The 18,430-nt window shown below is 47.6% G+C and overlaps 1 protein-coding gene across 1 annotated transcript in view; it reads right to left on the bottom strand.

The window, feature by feature from the left end:
- Window positions 1-18,430, bottom strand: part of CUL2 (cullin 2) — a 1,882,542-nt gene that overhangs the window by 562,780 nt on the left and 1,301,332 nt on the right. The window contains exon 15 of the mRNA XM_069648039.1: window positions 13,892-13,978. Within this exon, the coding sequence (XP_069504140.1) occupies window positions 13,892-13,978 (87 nt within the window). The remainder of the gene's footprint in view (window positions 1-13,891; window positions 13,979-18,430) is intronic.

The raw sequence follows: 18,430 nt of genomic DNA, 5'->3' as shown, positions 1-18,430 counted from the left end.
CGGTACTTCTTCTCGTACCGGTCCCTCATTGCAGGCGCCGTGGCAGGGTTCTTGAGGAGGGAGAGCCCCTCATCCCAGATGTCATCCAGAAGTGGTACGGCGAGGACAGTCTTCCTTTTAGCCTTGCGGCGTTGGTAAAGGAACCCTTCCTTTTTCTTCTCTTCGGGGCAGAGCTGGAAGAGCTCGGATGCCCTGGAAATCATGGCATGAAAGGATCCAATCTCGTCGGGCGGGGACGCCTGAGCAGGGGGCGACGGGGGACATGTCCCGTCGTCGCCTTCGTCGTCATCTGTACCTGTCGTAGCCGTGTCCGTGCCTGTATCATCCCTGTGGGTAGTTGACCGGGGGGAAGGCAGAGCGGGCCGCAGAGGTGGGAGAGGTGGCGGAGGATGCGTCATCCTCTTCTTATGCCGTGGACTTTCCGAAGGTCCCGGCTCCGGTTCCCCCGTCGGGTTTGGCTCAGGTACCTCCATCGGGGGGAGGGGCAACCTTGTCCTTATCTCAGAGCATAAGGACTGAATCGCTGACAAAATGGCCGCCGAAGTGTCCTGCGGCACTGGAAACTACGGGCGCGAGGGCTCTTGAGGAACCTCGTCGGCGACACCGTCGCTCTCGTCGTCGCCCTCGTCGGGATCCCTCCCGATGGGCTGGGCCTCCTCCACGACTTCGATGAGCTCTTCTTCAGAGGTCGTGTCTGTATACACGATGGCCACCTGCCCCTCCCCCTTCTTTTCTAACGGGGACTTCGTGGGGGTCTTCTCGATGGGCCTCAAAGACTACTCCCTCCGCGGTGGCAGGGAGACTCTGGATCCTGAGGTCGCCTCCAAAGGCGTAGCCTCCACTGGCTGAGCCAGGGCCGCTGCGACATCCTCAATCGAGGTCTTAGCAGGGTGAATTAAGGCCATCGTTACCTTCTGCACGACTGGGGCCTTCACCTTGGGGGGAGGGTCTGAGCCTCGCTCCCCCTCTGCCGGAATCTTCGAGATCGACCGGGGCCTCTCCAGAAGCTTCGCCGGGTTCTCTGACTTCCTCTTACCCGAGCCAGAGCGTTGGCTCGTGGTTGATGGCGCCGGGGAGGATGCACCCTGCCTGGCAGCCAAGGAGCCCGACCGTTCGGCACTCCCGGTGACCGCGGACTCGCAGTGCTTGGCCTTTTGTTGGGCCCCCGTCGCCAGGGTGCCCTCACAGGACTTAGAAGACCGCTCGGACTTCTTCTTCTTCTTCCCGCCTGACAGGCTCTTACCTTCCAGCCAGTTGGCGAGACGGAGGTGGCGATCCTTCATGGTCGGCTCCGACATGTTCCCACAAAACGCCTGGACCTTCTCCACGTGCGTCTTGTCCTCATGGAGACAGTAGAGGCATAACGAATGGTCGTCCTCCTTGAACACATTCTGAAGCTGGCATCCAGGGCAGGTCGTGAACAGCTTCCCGGGCGTCGAGCTTCCTTTGTCCTGGGCCATGTCCGGGGTAGGCCTCGGAACTTCTGGAATCCTCCAAAAGCGTAACTCGACGAAATCTTCACCCTTGAGGGGCGTAGAAAACTCGAAACGGGTCCCCGTTGATCGGATGTAGAAACGGTGGAGCTTGAGGCTCTATTTAACTGAAAAATGAGAAAAATCTCCTGAAAAAGCGCGAAAACGCAGCAAAAGCTCGAGAGCTACAGCACGAGGACTCCCAACACTTGAACGTGCGGTAAAAATCTGAGGATGGCTGCCAGAGGTGGGGCTTAGGGAGAGGGCAGTCATTGGCTAGGGGCAGTATGACCCAGAGACCAGTGATTGGTTACTACTAAGAAAGACGGATCAGAAACAAAACTGATACTGATTTTTTCTATACCGAGGATTCCCGGCCTGACGACGGGGAATATTCATGAGCATGTGAATCCATGCCAGACCCCATGCTGGAGAATGAGGGGACTCGCAATGATCTGCAGAATGACATGTGGTAATGCTTTTTTGAGAAGGAAGTGCGGGTCCAACAGGAAGAAATCTTACTCCAAGAATGGTGGTGTTACTTTTTTCATCTTCACTGCGTCTTCTGAGTACAACAATTCCTTCATTGCCGATCAAGAACGAGGAGTGGAAGTTACTGAACCTTTCTCAGGAGTGCCTCTCCTGCACTCTGCCAAAGAAGAAAATTACCTCTCACTAATGTTCTTTCTGGTGGATTAGTCCTCCTTCCGACAGATTTCTTGTCTAAGACTCATCTTCTTTAGCGCCACCTGTCCTAAAATGTTTTCAGCTATAAGGGGGCACAGCATGGCTCCACCACAGTGCTTTAGCACACCCAGACGCCAGATGCAATGTCAGGGCCAGTATATTTGAAGTCCGACATGCCTGATTACCTCGCATCTGTCTCTTCCCTTGGAACTCAGAGGCTGAGGGAACACAGAACAGCAGATATACAAGCTATTTGCCAATAGGGGCAGGCTGGGAGGCGATGAGGAATCTATGAGGAAGGACTAAACCATCAGGAAGGAAATGACAGAGATTTAATGTATTTGTTCAAATAATTGATTCCTCGCTCACAGCATCCTTTTCTTATAAAGTCTCTGATAACAGTCGAGAGCCTTGAGGATGGAGGAGAACAAGATCATCAAATACACCGGGTAACTCTGGAGGACAGCTCACCCAAAATGAGCATCCTGCCCTGACAATGAATCCCGACAATGCCTGGCAAACTTGTTATGGCAGGTCCTTTTAGATGGAAAGATGTCCAAGGCAGGGACACCCCAATGTATAGCATAGGTGGAGGGTACATATTTGGTCGAATGGGACCCAAGGCCATTAGGCACCTCATCCCTGCCAATGGCACTCTTATTCTTCGAAAAAGAGTATCCAGAGGGGAAGGAAGGCAGAAGAAGGGTGGAGAATGAACAAAAAGCCACCAGTATCCTTGTGATATGACCTGAAGGGCCATGCGTCGGAAGTGATTAACAGGGACAATCTCCCTCCCATCTAAAGGAGCTTTGGACCAAAGGGCAACTGAAAGGACACCCGGAGATGGCAACTTTTTCTTACTGGAGAGTGCTTGACCCACACTGATATGGGTGAAAGAGGGAAGGGACCGGAAGGAGAGCTAAACAAAGGAACTTAGCCGCAGCCTTGGAGGCCTTAAACCTTTCCAAGCTTTCGTCTGCTTTTGCCCAAAACATGTGGTCACCGTGAAACAGCACATCAAGGAGGAACCAAGGCAGACTTTTGCCACAACCTGCTCTCCCCTTAACAGGGGCTGCCACAACAGGGTTGAAAGGATGCCTTCTGAGGGCCTCCTCCCAAAAAGTCCATCTGAAACAGGACCACCGGTCTCAAGGGTGCAGCTAGCCTTGAGAACTCAACCACCTTGGGAAGAGTACTCTGGAAGCAAGCATGGATTTTGACATAGGCAGGAGCTTGCCAACACTCCAGCTCCAGGGAGCTGTCTAACCCACTGGCATCCCTCAAACCAGAAGCCAGGACAGCCAGATAGGCATCCTGGTTGTACAATTGCTCAGGAAAATCCTGTACGTCACCGAAATCCAAAGTAGCAAACCCATAAGGGACTAGTATTGTCTTCATTATAGCTCAAATAGCTGACCCATCTTCAAAAAAGAAACTCACTTCCTGAAGCTGAAGTGTATTCCAGTCAGGTGGAAGCTGGCGGTGTATGCATCACACCCAAAGGTGGAGCTGAGCAGAAAAGGGGTGGAGCAGTCCAAAGCAGCAGCCGGACCTAAGAAATTAGGCATACAGTGGAGTGCCGAGAAAGAGCAGATGCCAACATATAGACAGGCAGTGGGAACTTACTTGCAACTGCATATGAAAACTCCCTCATACGGAACGCCGCTGGCAACAATTGAGAAGAACAAGTTACTCTCTTACCTGGTAACGTTCTTTCAATGGGATGGTTCGACGACATATTCCATATCTATGACAGTAATCACCACAGCTGTACTGCTTTGGAAAATCTTCGGCGTCTGCGTCCTGCATCGATGACGTCGATACGCCACCCTCGAGGACCTCCTCCAACGGCCGACGTCACTGGATGTTATAAGTAGGACGCACGATGCCCATAGTCTCAGTTGTAGTTTTTTCCCAGAACGTGTGCCACCAATCTTCTACCAGCCTGACACACAAAGCCTTGCGGAAACGTAAGCTGCAAATCGCATAAGAAATTCTGTAGCGGGGAAGGTAGGGAGGGAGCGATATGGAATACGTCATCGGACCATCCCATCGAAAGAACATTACCAGGTAAGAAAGTAACTTGTTCTTCGAGGGGATTGGGTCCTCCGACGTATTCCATATCTATGACAGACTCCCAAAGCAGTACCAATGCAAGGAGGTGGGAAAAGAATTTAGAAAACAGAAATTTAGCATGCACAATCAAATTGCAGAGTAAAGGACCACCTTGCCAAAGGCCAGATCCTGCGCCCGGATGGAATCGAGGGAAAAGTGACGTACAAAAGTATGTACCGAAGCCCAGGTGGCTGCATCACAGATGTTTCGAATAGGAACACCCCTCTGCAGGGCAGTAGAGGCAGCCATACCCCTGGTAGAATGGGCCCGTAAGCCGACCGGTGGGTCCTTACCCGCCAAGCGGTAACACTCAGAGATAGCCAAAATAATCCAGCGAGACAAAGTCTGTTTCGTCACAGCCGGTCCCAAACGCTTTCCAGCGTAACCAATGAAGAGCTGATCGTCCACTCTGACCCGGGACATGCGTGAAATATAAAAGCTTAACGCTCTCCTAGGATCAAGCCTATGGAGCCTCTCCTCTTCCTTACCAGGATGTGGAGGAGGATAAAATGCCAGAAGAACAATCTTCTGGCCTAAATGAAATTCCAACACCACCTTCGGAAGAAAAGAAGGAATAAATCTAAGGACAACCCTGTCCTTATGAAACAGTGAAGGGTGGCTTAACTGAAAGTGCCGGTAACTCACTCACTCTGCGAGTGGAAGTGACCACACCTAAAAATACAGTTTTCAGAGTTAACAGTCTCAAAGGGCATGAATGCAAAGGCTCAAACGGAGCACCCATCAGAAACTTGAGAACAAGGTTCAAATCCCAACCGGGCACCTGGAAAGGCGACGGAGGGAACACATTAGTGAGCCCTTTCAGAAACTGAGAAATTAAAGGAATTTTAAAATAGGAACACTCTTCAGACAAGCGCTTAAATATGGACAGCGCCGCCAGGTAACCTTTAATGGTACCCACTTGAAGGCCCCTATGGGCCAAAGAAAGCAAAAAAGACAGAACCATGGGAATTTCACATGCAAAAGGATCCACATTCTTAACCCTGCACCAGTCGCAGAACTTTCTCCAACGGCAACAGTACAGGGACTTTGTTGCGGGCCTTCTGGCCGAAAGCAACACCTCCATCACGTCTTCAGGGAGGTCCCAATCCTTATACCTCAACCTTTCAGAAACCAAGCGTGAAGGTTAAGGGATCTGACCTCTGGATGGAGAACCTGACTCCCCCCCCCCTCCCGTGAGAGCAGATTGTCTCGGTAGGGAAGAAGACGTGGAGGGCAGATGGACAAGTGGAGAAGATCTGGGTACCACGTCCTCCGGGCCCACGCCGGAGCAATGAGGATCATCCGGGAACCGAACCTCCGTAATATCCGCAGTACTTGCGGGATGACGGGGACTGGAGGAAACGCGTACAGCAGTGGGAATGACCACTCCACCACGAGCGCGTCTAAAGATCCGTTTGGAGGAAATTCCCGTGAGTAGAACCTCTCGCACTTCTGGTTGACACTGGAGGCGAAAACATCCACTTGAGGGGTCCCCCAAAGGGCGAAGATCTCCAGGAGAATCTCATGAGCCAACTCCCACTCGTGAGAGATAACGCTCTGCCTGCTCAGAGCGTCCGCCGTCTCGTTTTCGTCTCCTGCCAGATGAACTGTCGAGATCGAAACGTCCTGCTGGATTGCCCAGAACCAGAGCTGCATCGCCTCCCTGCACAGAGGAAGTGACCCTGCCCCCCCTTTTTGTTGAGGTAGTGCATGGCCACTGTGTTGTGTTAGGCAGAAACCTGTGCAGTTCCCTTAGGGACCACTGCAAAAGATTTAAGACTACAGGTGTTGGCAGTAAACCCACTTGGTAGCAGTCTGTACCACCCAGATTTTCCTGGTAGCTGTGGTTGAGCAGTCAGACTTCCCTCAAGAAGAGTTAGGCAGTATGCAAAGTATACTCAATAGGCACTCAGATACAATAATACAAGCAAATACTGACCAGAGCTTTGGTATGTTCGAGGCTACCGTAAATAATTAAATAAAGATAGTAGCCTAAAACAATGGGAAATCCCATAGGAAAATATTCGCGGTTGAATATAAAAAGTAGTATCCACTGCCACCAGCCAAAACTCGATCAGGGGGGACGGAGACGTGCCCCCTCGACTAACAGACCTCGGGGCAATCGAATTGCCCCAGCCAGTACGTCCATAATATGATGGTTTGCACTGGTTCTGTTCAGAATTTAAGACTAGTAAAGTCAATGGTGACTTTACATGGCCTGGGAGACAGTCAGTCCCAGGGTATGGAGTCTATACTGGGGGGTCACTATGACACCCCTGTGTTACTGCACGGAGGGTGCTGTGTAACACACATCACAAAAACACATGAAACCCTACGGAGTAAAAGACCCCATAGCCCATCAAACACATCTAGATTCAGAGAAACGCACTCAAATCATGTCCAAGAGTGAGGGTAAAAGAGTCTCACTCTTGGCAGGAGAAAAAATTAAACCCCAAAAATCCAGCAAAGCTGCTGGGGGACTCACTAGGTTGGGAAATTCAGCCTAAACAGAGAATTCTCCCTAACATGTTGTCCGTCAGGATCAGGACATTCTTTCCTCGCACAGTCAGCAGAAAAGCATCAGGGCTAGCCTGACGGCCCTCAGCTCCAACAGATTGATATGGAGTCTGGACTCCGACGGAGACCAACGACCACTGACTCAACTCGTTGGCATGAGCTCCCCATCCCGTGAGGGATGCATCCGTCACGGTCGTCACCTCCGGCCAGGGCAGTCAAATGGAGCGCCCCTCATCAGATTGCCTTCGTCGGCCCACCACAGAAGGTCCCGGCGACTGAACAGTGTCCGACATCCTGCCGGAGGACTGAGACCTCTGGAGCTTGAGTGCCCATTGCAAAGATCTCATCCGCAACCTGGCCTCTGGCACCAGAAGAATGCAGGATGCCATGAGGCCGAGCAGTCTCAAGAACTCGAACGCTGGGAGAGTCTGGGCAAGTTGAAACTTGTGCACCATCTGCTGAATGTGATGAGCCCTCACGTGGGGAGGAAAACACTGCCCCAGGGACGTGTCGAGCACTGCTCTGATGTACTTGAGCCTCTAAGTTGGTGTCAAATGGGACTTCTTTAAGTTGAGGGAGAAGCCCAGCTTGTGGAGGGAGTGGCAGGTGACAGACAGATGATCCAGGACTCACTCGGGAGAGCGCATCCTGATCAACAAATCGTCCAGGTAGGGGTAGACGTGAATCCCCCCCTTTCCTGAGGTGTGCTGCCACCACTACCATGAGCTTGGTGAAGACCCTCTGGGCGGAGGTCAATCCGAAAAGCAGGACCCGAAACTGAAAGTGCGAGTTGCCAACCGCGAACCTCAGGTACTTCTAGTGATTTGGATGGATCGGCACATGAAAATAAGCGTCCTTGAGGTCGAGAGACACCAACCAGTCCTGAAATTGAAGGGCCTGGAGGACTTGAGAGAATCGTGAACTTGTCCTTCCTGAGGAGTTTGTTCAAACCGTGCAAGTCCATGATGGGTCTCAATCCCCGTCTTTCTTGGAAATAAAAAAATAAGGGGAATACCATCCCTTGTTCCTCTCCGCTACCGGCACCAGTTCTATGGCGCCTTTCTCCAGCAGGGATTGAATTTCCTGCGCAAGGAGCAGATCCGGACTCTTTCCCGGTGGATTGTCTTGAGGCCTCTCCCGGAAAGGAAGACAGTAGCCGTGGGTTATGATCTCCAGAACCCACACATCTGAAATAATGGCGCACCACTCTGCAAGATGCTGCGCCAGCCTTCCCCCAACCGGCGAACCATGCGACATGGCCTCATGACTGAGCTGAAGCGGCTGCAGCGTTGCCTGAGGGAAAAGAGGCAACAGCCCGAGCGGCCTTGGTACCTCGAGTACCTTGTTTTCCACCTCTGGCACTCCTACGGTGGCCCCTTTGACTGGCAGCTCCTCTCGCTTTATCAAAGGACGAGTAATAACAAAAGGAACCTCCCCTCCATTGCTGTCCCCTAGGAAGAAAAGGCAGAGGTTGTCGAACTGCAGCGCCCAACGACTTTGCTGCAGCCTTTGAGGTCTGCAACCTGTCAAGGCTCTCGTCAGCCTCGCTGCCAAAAAGATGTTCCCCGTGAAAGGGCATGTTGAGGAGCTGGGCATGCACATCAGGAGCAAACCCCGACTTCCGCAACCACGCAAACCTGCGTATCACGGTGCTCGCCGCCATGGACCGGCTGACGCAATCTGCCATGTCCAAACCCGACTGAACGGCCTCACACATGGCATCCTTGCCATCCTGAACCATGGCAAGGAAACCATCCCGTTCGTCCCCTTTGGGAATATGTTCAGCTGCCAAGGAAAAAACAGTTCTACAGAGTGTGCGTGAAACGTGACAAGGCACATATGGAGTTGGCCGCCTGAAGCGCCATACCCCCTGCAGAAAACACTTTCTTCGCCCAGCCGTCAAAACGCTTGTCGTCCCTATCAGGAGGGATGGTAGGGTACGACGCCTGCTTTGCCGGGGCCGTAGCCGCCTGCACCACCAAACTCTCTGGAGTAGGGTGCTTGGACAAGTAGCAGGGGTCACTACTGGCTGGGCGGTATTTTCGCGGCAAAGACTTGCCCACTGCTGGGAGACTCTCCGGAGCAGTCCAAGCCGCCGCCACCCTCTTCTTTAGAGCCATATGAAACGGCAGTACCGGTGGACCAATGTCGAGGATATCCGTAAGGTCATCCTGAACAAACTCCCCCGGGGGAGCAGACCATCCTAAATACTCGATGACCCTTGACATAAGGCGCCGGTACAAACAATCGGCATGAGTGCCAGACTCAGGCCTACAAAACTCCACCTCCGTAGAGGTGTCCAGCCCACTAGCATCATGCAGGGACTGCCTCAAGTCCTCAAACTGGCTATGGCCCGAGAGAATCTCTTCTGGCACCGTGTCAGGCACCATGCCATCATCAGAGCCCTCATCCACCTCTGAAATGAACTCCAGATGGCGATAAGAAGGCACAGAACTTGAACCAAAGCCATGCTTGACCTTGGCCAGAGCCTTCCTAGGTGGTTCCCCCGAGCCACGGGGTACCCCCGTCGACACAGCCTCGATAGGCGTCGAGTGAATCGGCGTTGATGCCGAGCATGGCGTCGACAGCATCGTCGGTGCCGACACAGTCCTCGAGGCCGGGGCCCTGAGCGTGTCCCTCGACGGCCGGGACCTCGATGGCGTAGACGACTTCTTCGAAGGCAAACCCTCGAAAGAGTCTGTCGACGACCTCGGCGCCACCAGCGTCGACGTCTTCCGTGAAGACACCACAAGTTCACACGGTCTCGAGCGTGTCGAGCACCGGGACCTGGAACGGGCATGCCGAGAACGATTCCCCTTGTCCGAGCATGACCTTTCCCACGAATCGTGATGACCACTCGAGCCCGAAGGCGTGCGAGCGGTGTCTCTCGGCTGATCACGACCGACCCCACTCGGAGGCGCGGATGGACCAGTGCCCTGCGATTCGAGAATCTCCAACATTTTCTTCCCGAAGAAAGCCCATTCCTCTGGTGTTGCATGCTTGGTGGGGTAAGCGACCCGCCGACGGGCGTAGTCCTCGGATGAGGACGGGGAAGGCGACCGATGACGGCGCTTCCGGGAGTGCCTCGAAGAGTCCAAGGAGTGGCGAGACCGACTCCGGGGCCGAGGTCCACTGGACTTCCGACGACGACGTGGAGAGTCGCCCCTCGAGTCGTCCGTCGAAAGCCCCGCAGACCTCGACTTCTGGGGCTTGGACACCTTACCTACCGCAAGGCTTTCGACGTGAGCGACTGGCAGTCGACACAGTCATCCGTGTCATGGGCCTCCCCGAGGCACCAGAGGCAGGCGTCGTGCAAGTCCGTAACCGACATCTTGGACCCACAGTCCCCGCACATCTTAAAGCCCGGACGCGGTGTGGAAGACGAGGTAGACATCTTCACGAAGAAATACTTCACAAACACCAAACAGGTTCGAAGAACCGAGAAACAACAGAAACTCCAAAGAGTCGAGGCGCGCCGAGATTCCCGAAGCGAACACGTTCGCGGAAAAAACAGAACTGAGGCTACAGGCGTCGTGCGTCCTGCTTATAACATCCAGTGACGTCGGCCGTCGGAGGAGGTCCTCGAGGGCGGCGTATCGACGTCATCGAAGCAGGACGCAGACGCTGAAGATTTCCCGAAGCAGCACAGCTGTGGTGATTACTGTCATAGATATGGAATACGTCGGAGGACCCAATCCCCTCGAAAGATACATTGCTCACTGGGCTGCGCTGGCGAACAAGCATAGCTCCGAAAGTTAGGGTCATCAGCGATTGCCGATTCAGGGTGAATGAAACCACATGATTAAGGAGGGAGCCCCTGGAGCAGTGGAGAACTGGTCTGCAACGCTCGCTGCACACCGGGAGGTGACATCACTGCAAGCTCCATCAGCGCTTATTGAAGACCGTCGCCTGCTGCAGCTCTGCTTAAAGCACTTTCATGTCTGTGGAGTGTTTTTTTCTAACCAAGAAATCACATAATTATGCCCTTGAAGCTATGCAAAACCATCATTAACAAGTTCCATAAAACACAGCTCGCTCGTAAGAATTTGACCATGATAATTTGCTGCTCTGATTCAAATGCAATGCATAGGGTTATTGAGTGGGCAGCGGCCACATAAACAGCCCAGAGTTCTTCCGATTTCAAATTACTGGAAGCTGCAGCTGTTTTAGTGAACAATCACTTCAGCCAGTTTCAAGACATGAGTGGGGGATGCCCAATCATTTGCACATCGACAATCATAGAAATCAAAATCTGCAAATCACCTCAGAAGCAGACTCGGAGTTTCATAAGCAGAAGTGTGTCGACTTCCATGTCAGCATCTAGAAGATCTACCAGACGCCAGGTTGCGGCGGATCACAGCTCACATAACTACAGGCCATACTAAATTAAATGACAATTTCCAAAATAAAAACCTTCGAACCAAACTTCAGAGTCTGAGTTATTGACGCCATTCATGACCTAGGGCAAAGCACAGACAATAGAGTGTGTGCAGAAACGTACAAAAACATGCCATAACCAAGCATCCCAAACAAATAATGATGGAACTCAACAGAAACAGCGAGAGTGTCCCTTGAAGAGAGTGGTTGTGCCCACACACAGCCACCCCCACCACCCGCCCACCTACATTTGGCTCCAGACTCCCTGTTTCTGGATGTGAACAGCTCCTCTGGGGTTGACCGCTTTCAAGATGTGGATGAAATACTCTTTTGTAGGCCAAGATCCCAGACTTAAAGGCAAGATGACTCCACCCTTCATTCTGCACTGGAGCAAAGTGCATTTTCCTTTCATTGAAAGGCACCATACCTCCTTTTATTAAGAGATGTTCTCTTCTGTCCGAAGAAGGAACGTTTGGGACTTTTTGGGCCAGCGAGTCATGGCTCATTCTTTGACGCAATAGGCGGTTTTGGGAAATGGAGGTTCTTCTCTTTTTATTTCTTATTTTCTTAAGTGTTTTATATTCTAGTCAGCGCTAACATGTTGCTGCTTTGCATTAGCGTCTTAGAACTTGGAAGCACTGTAGTGTGTTGCAAAGCCCAAGAAAAAAAATAAATACATACAAATGCATCAAACAAAGAGAATTTAGAGTGTTGAGCGGAATACCTGAAAATGTACTTGATTAAAGAGTGTTGGACTAGTGCCATGTATATAGACCTTCTTAAATTAGCATTGCAATAAAAGTTTATAATTTGGAAAGGCCTGGCTAGCGTCCTTGTTAGGATATTGTTGCCTCATCAATGTAGTAAGAAGTTATATGCCTAAAACTATGTTTAAATATGTGCTTGTAGACCTGTAAGAAAGTTCAGAAACAATATAAATGGTATCATTTCTAAATAATGTGAGTGTAGAACAGTTCACATTTTAGAAGGATTTATCCACCCAAATTGCAACATGAAAAGAGTGAAATGACGCTGTGAACAACCATATATTTTCTTTTTCATAGCTATTCCTGACCATTTAAACATCTCTATAAAAGGTGACAGTTCCACATTATAATCAATATATTTCTTCAAATAAGCGAGATCCAAAAATCTCTTAGAATGCTCTATAACACTCAATTCAATTACTTTTTCGTTTGTACATGTCTTGAGGGCATGTTGGCTCACTTGCATGAGAAAGCAAATGTCATGTGATGTACAAAATAAGCATACACAACATGAGTATTAGAAGCATCATGGTAATATGAGATCTATTGTTCTTTCAAACACCCTCCGATATTGCAGAACCATTTTAAAACTGTAGGTAATGTTTAATAGTCTACCAACAGTGCATAACTTCAAAGCCAGCCTATAAAGCACTCAAACATGGCGCAGCGCTCACTCCAGTGGCTACTACATGGCACCCCCTTTTCTGAAGATATCAGCTAAACCGAAATTCTTAGTCTCTTCAAGAAGTGAATATAAAGTACTCTGGTGCCATTCCTAATTACTTAATCCTTCACTAAGACTTGCATCTTTACCTACTATCTTGTTAACCTTTCAGGATCAAGAGGGTACATTTGTGACTAACATGCCCCTTAAGAAATATCCCACCGATTTACATGTGGAGTTCCTCAATTATCAAAAAAAGGCAGTTTGCCATCATTCTCACTTGTCTGCCAAGTCATGCTCGATTCCTGACACATGCCTCTGTCGCCAGAGGTATTCCACATGCACTCACCATTTTCCTTAGTGCTGGTTGTTCTCTGGACAAATGTAGGGGCAAATATAGTCAAAACACAAAAATTTACTTCAACACAGAGGCGTCAACAATAAACCTTACTGGAACCTCTATTAACAGACAGCCCAGGACTAGTAAAATTTCTCTTAAGAAAAATGAAGACAGTACTAATTGCCAACTAAGCAATTATTGACAGGATAATGAAGAGCATGTGACTATATAACACATTCCTGCTGCAAGAGTAACATCAATTACAAGATTTGTTTTGCTTTAAACCACCTTCACCCCAAAAGGCAATACATTTCTCAGATAAATACTGTCAGTTTTCTTATTTACTACTGAGTGAAATAATGACCCATAGTTTTTTATGTGACTGAGAATCTGTGCAGATTTGCCACCTTTGCTTAAAGGACTGTACTCTATTTAAGCCTTTTCATAAACATCACCTTTATCATCCGCCTCACCGCTCTCCCGTAAAGATTAAGATTTTATATTTACATGACGAGAAACTGTATCAAATCCGAATTTGATTAAAATATTCAATTTAAACATAAAAGGTAACTGATAGCTGTAATTCCAAGAGTATTTAAGTGAAATCATGCTTCAGAAGCCTAAGAAATAATATGTGAGATGTGTCTTGTTCAATTAAAGTTTCTGAAAAAACAATTGTATGTCCTACTCCAAACACGCTTCTTTAAATTCTAAGCCTAGTTAAAACAATGCCCCAAAACAAGATGTAATTAAAACATGTTAAAATCGCAATGGGTATAAGAATAGGATGAAATACAGAATCCGCTTACTCCCTCATGCGCCACTAGGATAAATACACACTTCATGAATAATTTCACAAAACCATTTCTTTGCTCACAAAAAGGTGTTCAGGTGTATCAGGAAAGTAAGGAGCTATATAAATTTGTGATGCTATTAATAGGAACAGATTTACCTTTAATTTATTGATCATGGCTTCTTCAGAATCCATAGACATGGACAAACCGTGAATTAATCTTTTAGCCAACATTCTAGCGTAGAACTATAAAAACAAAATAAAGAAAATTAGCAATTCATCTCTCATTTAAAAATGAAAGCACAACTGCTTATGTAATACAGAATTGCCCAACTGCAATGGTATGAATACATCACAAGATGGGGAACTATCATACAATGCAAACCACTGTTCATGATTAGATTGGCCCAGCAGAAGGAGCAGCCCAGCTGACCAGGAGAACTGGGTCTCAGTCTGCTAAACCTTCACAAACCCCAGGAGAGACGTGTCCAGCAGATGGAGAGATAGCCATCCAGCTACTGATTTCGACATACTGGCATGAGAGTTTGTTTTCTTACCCTGCAGGGGTGAGGGTCCATTAGAGTCTACGGAGAGGAGAAGGAGAAGCAGCAGGAATAGAGTGCTGCAGCTGCGGGTATGGCTGCCAGTCGGTAACGCCTCTCAACACCATGCTGGGGGCAGACACGATGGGGCAGACAGCAGAGAGGCTGACCCAGCCTCATGAAGGCGAGGAGGAGGGGCTGGCAGTTTACTGTGAGCAAGGAAATGCTGCAGGAACCGCACATCAAGCAGAGGCACGGTGGCAAGATTGCACTTAACCGGTGCACGGCGAGCCAGTTCTATGAAGCAGACGAAGAGGAGGCAACGCCAAAGCCAACCGTTAAGCCCAGGGAAATTGAATGGGTTGCCGGCACACTGAGGCCATTACTTAAAAATAGAATGAAAGGAAAGAAATATACACAAGGGGAAACTTGTAACTAGTGAGGAACCCAAAATACATGAAGGGGAAGACAAAGCCTGTCAGAGGCCAAGGGAAGAAAAGATCCTGTTTGGCCTTGTGAACTTTTGTCACAACAAGTGACGGTGTTGGGCAAGTTAGTGAACCCAGCTTGTCAAACATCAGGGGAAGGGAGTCATCCCCCCCCCCCCGATATTACAAAACATTGAATGTTTTAAACATAAAGTCCTGACAGAATACCAGGTGAAGACAAATGTGACTGTTGTATAAACTGTGAAAAGGAAAAGCCATTTATTAACTATAATGATGTGGCTCAAAGGAAAATCATATCTTGGAGACATTGAGCTACGGTTGTGACGTATTAACAGAAGAAGTTAAAGGAAAACAGTAACATTGTGTACAAAACTGTATACAGAGAAGGAAAGGACCTTGGGGGGAAAGGTGCCTTTGAAACAAAAACTAAAGAGAAACCTTGTGAAAGGGAGCAAGACCCTCAAGCTACGTGAACACTCTTTGGGGACAGAGGAAGTCCTCTTGGAAACTTGGTGATTTTTTTGAAACAGAGTTAAATGCAAAGAACCTAGGGAAGGAGGTTCTACCTAGAACTGTGAACTTTTGTCAATGAGGAAAAACCTTTTTGTTGGATCTTGAACTCTTATGTTGAACTTTGACCATTTTTGCAAACTTGAAGAAGAGGAACATTACCCTTGGCACCTTAGAGTTATTTTAGACTGAGGGCCAGAATAGGGTTGCAGACACATTACTTACTTTTATTTGGACATCTTGGAATTGACAGACGCATTAGCTTTTTGATGAGTTAGGGAAATTCCTCTTATATTGGGGATAATGAGGCCTTTTTACAACACCTTTTCTTTTGAATTAAAAGTCTTTAGCCAAAACCATGTCTAACTTGTGTCTGCGTTTCTTTCCTGGCTCCTCACAACACAAGATCCCATTCATGTGGAAAAGCAGATGCCAAGGTCCAACTCGAGCAATGCCCAATCCTTTTTGCAAATACTTCCAAAACAGTGCCAGTACTTGACAATCCTATAGAAGATGCAAAGGTGTTCACAACCCCAGATGAAGCCAAGATTGCATAGCTGGATACATTATCTTGAGTGAAAAAGCTTTAGTTAAGTTATCGGTTAAGTGCAAGAAAATGCTTGAAATTCAGTAAGTATTGGAAGATACACCACCCTAACTCCTATCCACCACTTGGCGCAGCCCATGAGCACACTGAGGACATCGCTTACCACATTGTTTACGTCAACAGAGATAGAACAAATTAAAAGTAAAACGTAGAGAGAGGCAAATTACAAATAAAAGGGAGAAAGAAGCAATGTTTAAATTTACCACAAAACACTTGAAAGTCGTTTAGCAGAGGAACTGAAGTGATTTTTTTGTCTTAATTTTACATCTTGAAATTAATTAAATTCTAGTGCAGTTGTTTGATCTAAATCTACCTGTCCAGAAATTGATACATTTTAAATGGAAGCCATTTGTATCAATTTGCAAACTCAAACAATTCGAAAAGGTACTTACTTCGGCTTTCAGGTTATGTCTAAAGAATGGATGTATGGAAACCGTAGCATGTTCAAAAGTCCACACCATACATAGCAAAGCATGGTGATAAAATGAAAAGAAGATGTGAAAAGAGTAACTATGACTTTGCAGCAGTCCAGAGAATGATAGTAAGGTAAACGTAATAGAAAGGTTTAAAGCCATTGTTTATTTTTTTTAATATTCATAAAGGTCTGTTTCCTCCAAAGAAAAGGAAGGCCTATACCATGCAAAATGGTACTACTACAGTAAAACGACCAGTAAAGGTCAATCTTGAAGAGTATAGATACATGTCTGAGGTTACAATATGTCATGACAGAGGAAGACGATACAGCTGTGCACGTAACTTTGCGATTGTTCTGCTTGTATAAGGAAATTGAGTTTTGCTGGTCCTTGAGGTACATTTTGAAATGCCTGACATACTGATGGCCTATACTTCTCCTTTGTGTAAATACAATAAATATCAAGCTGTAGAATGTTTCGCAAAGGTCTTGAAATAAAGGAAATTCATTTTTTATATTAACATTTACTTACCAGTGATTATATAAGTGATGTCAACAGTGTGCTCTTGTTTCCAGTGAGGTAATCAATGACCTAAATGATGTTACCAAAAATATGATCAGTGAGCAATGGGGTGGCCCACACTGATGGTTGCGTCTGTAAAGGCGGGCTGCAAAAACCAGCCCTTCGTGGAACAGACAGGCCTGGATGTCCAGAGTGCAATAACGGAAATAGCCAAGGTAAATGGCAAAGGTCTGTTTTATGAATTACCCAAATAAAACAGGGACAGCATACAAGAAATAGGGGCACAGCTCTTAAGGAATCTCATGTTAAAAAGTTTATACATTCAAAATACATCTCAATTGACGTTACACTACAATCCTGGTTAAAAAAACCTACAGGGATTAGGTATTGGTTAGGAGAATTCTCTATTAACATTCTCCCTCTGGTCGAGTCCTCAACTACATCTCTTGAAGGGCCCTCCCCACAACATGGTACCTTGGGAGGCCATATCTTGGTCACCCCCCCTCCACTCCCCCAAAGGTCACCTGAACTCTTTATATGTTCGTCCACACTCCAGGTCATATAGCAGCATTCCACATTTAGTTTGCAAAATGCCCAACGTCCCCCGTAATTACGGGGGGGTCTCTGGGATAATACAATTTTGAGCCTGGAGGGATGATAGGACTGTCTTAGGTCCAAATTAAGTAGATCATCAGTTTGTGTGCACTCATGAGCCTTGGTGTTCAGGTTTATCACTATTTTCATCCCAACCGCCTTTTTAGCAGTCTTCTTGCATTGGTTTATGGCTATTCTAAGGATGCAGAATCCCAATAGTGTTAACACTAGTATTTGGAATGCATTAAGGTAGCCAGGAGGGGATGCAAAAGAATAGATAAGAGTCAGTTGTCATGCTATACGTCGTCCACCTCCTCTACAATCTTAGTGTGGAGATCAGTTAATAGTGTTATGGCCTCTTTGAGGATCCCATTTTCCTCATCATGGGCAGGTATGTATGTAGAAAAGGACAAACCAATTTTTGTGCATACGCACCCTTATCGCTGTTATCAGATCGAGGATATACCTATTTTGGAGAATCGGGAGCCTAATTGCTCTCAACTCCTTTTTTATGGCATTCAAACCTTTCACTGTTGTGTGCATTGGTTGAAACAGCTCCCAGCGGGTTATCTGCAGCCACTTAGCATGTGTATTGGCTTGTAACACGGAAGTAATGGGAGATGCAAAGAACATCTCTGTCCTACTGAATAATTTATACTCGTCTGGTATGTCATCAAATGCATTTTGCCCGACTTTTACCTTGCATGCTATACACGGACGATCTCGTCCTGTTTAACTATACTTTTAGTGGAATCAAAAGTATGTTTGAAAAACATATTAAATATACTATTACCAATGACTTAATCAATTTGGATAAAAACCAAGTTGATGGTTGTGGATGTAAAACCTATTAAATGCCCCGTTTTATCCACAAGTATAGGAGATATAGCGAGGGTTGATAAATGCCCCTACCTGGGCCTTGAGATGAGCTCGTCCAGAGCCTATAAACATATTAAGGAGACAAAAAGACTCAAGGCAAAACAATTAGCTAATTTAATATGCAAATATGCATATTAGACTACTGGGTACTCGCTAGAAGAGATTTTGATACTATATAAGCA

Source organism: Ambystoma mexicanum, chromosome 2q (assembly GCF_040938575.1).
Source record: "Ambystoma mexicanum isolate Mex_15411 chromosome 2q, UKY_AmexF1_1, whole genome shotgun sequence".
In the NCBI taxonomy this organism is placed as follows: Eukaryota; Metazoa; Chordata; class Amphibia; order Caudata; family Ambystomatidae; genus Ambystoma; species Ambystoma mexicanum.
Note: the sequence above shows the minus strand (reverse complement) of the source record. Positions and strands in the feature narration are given on the sequence as shown.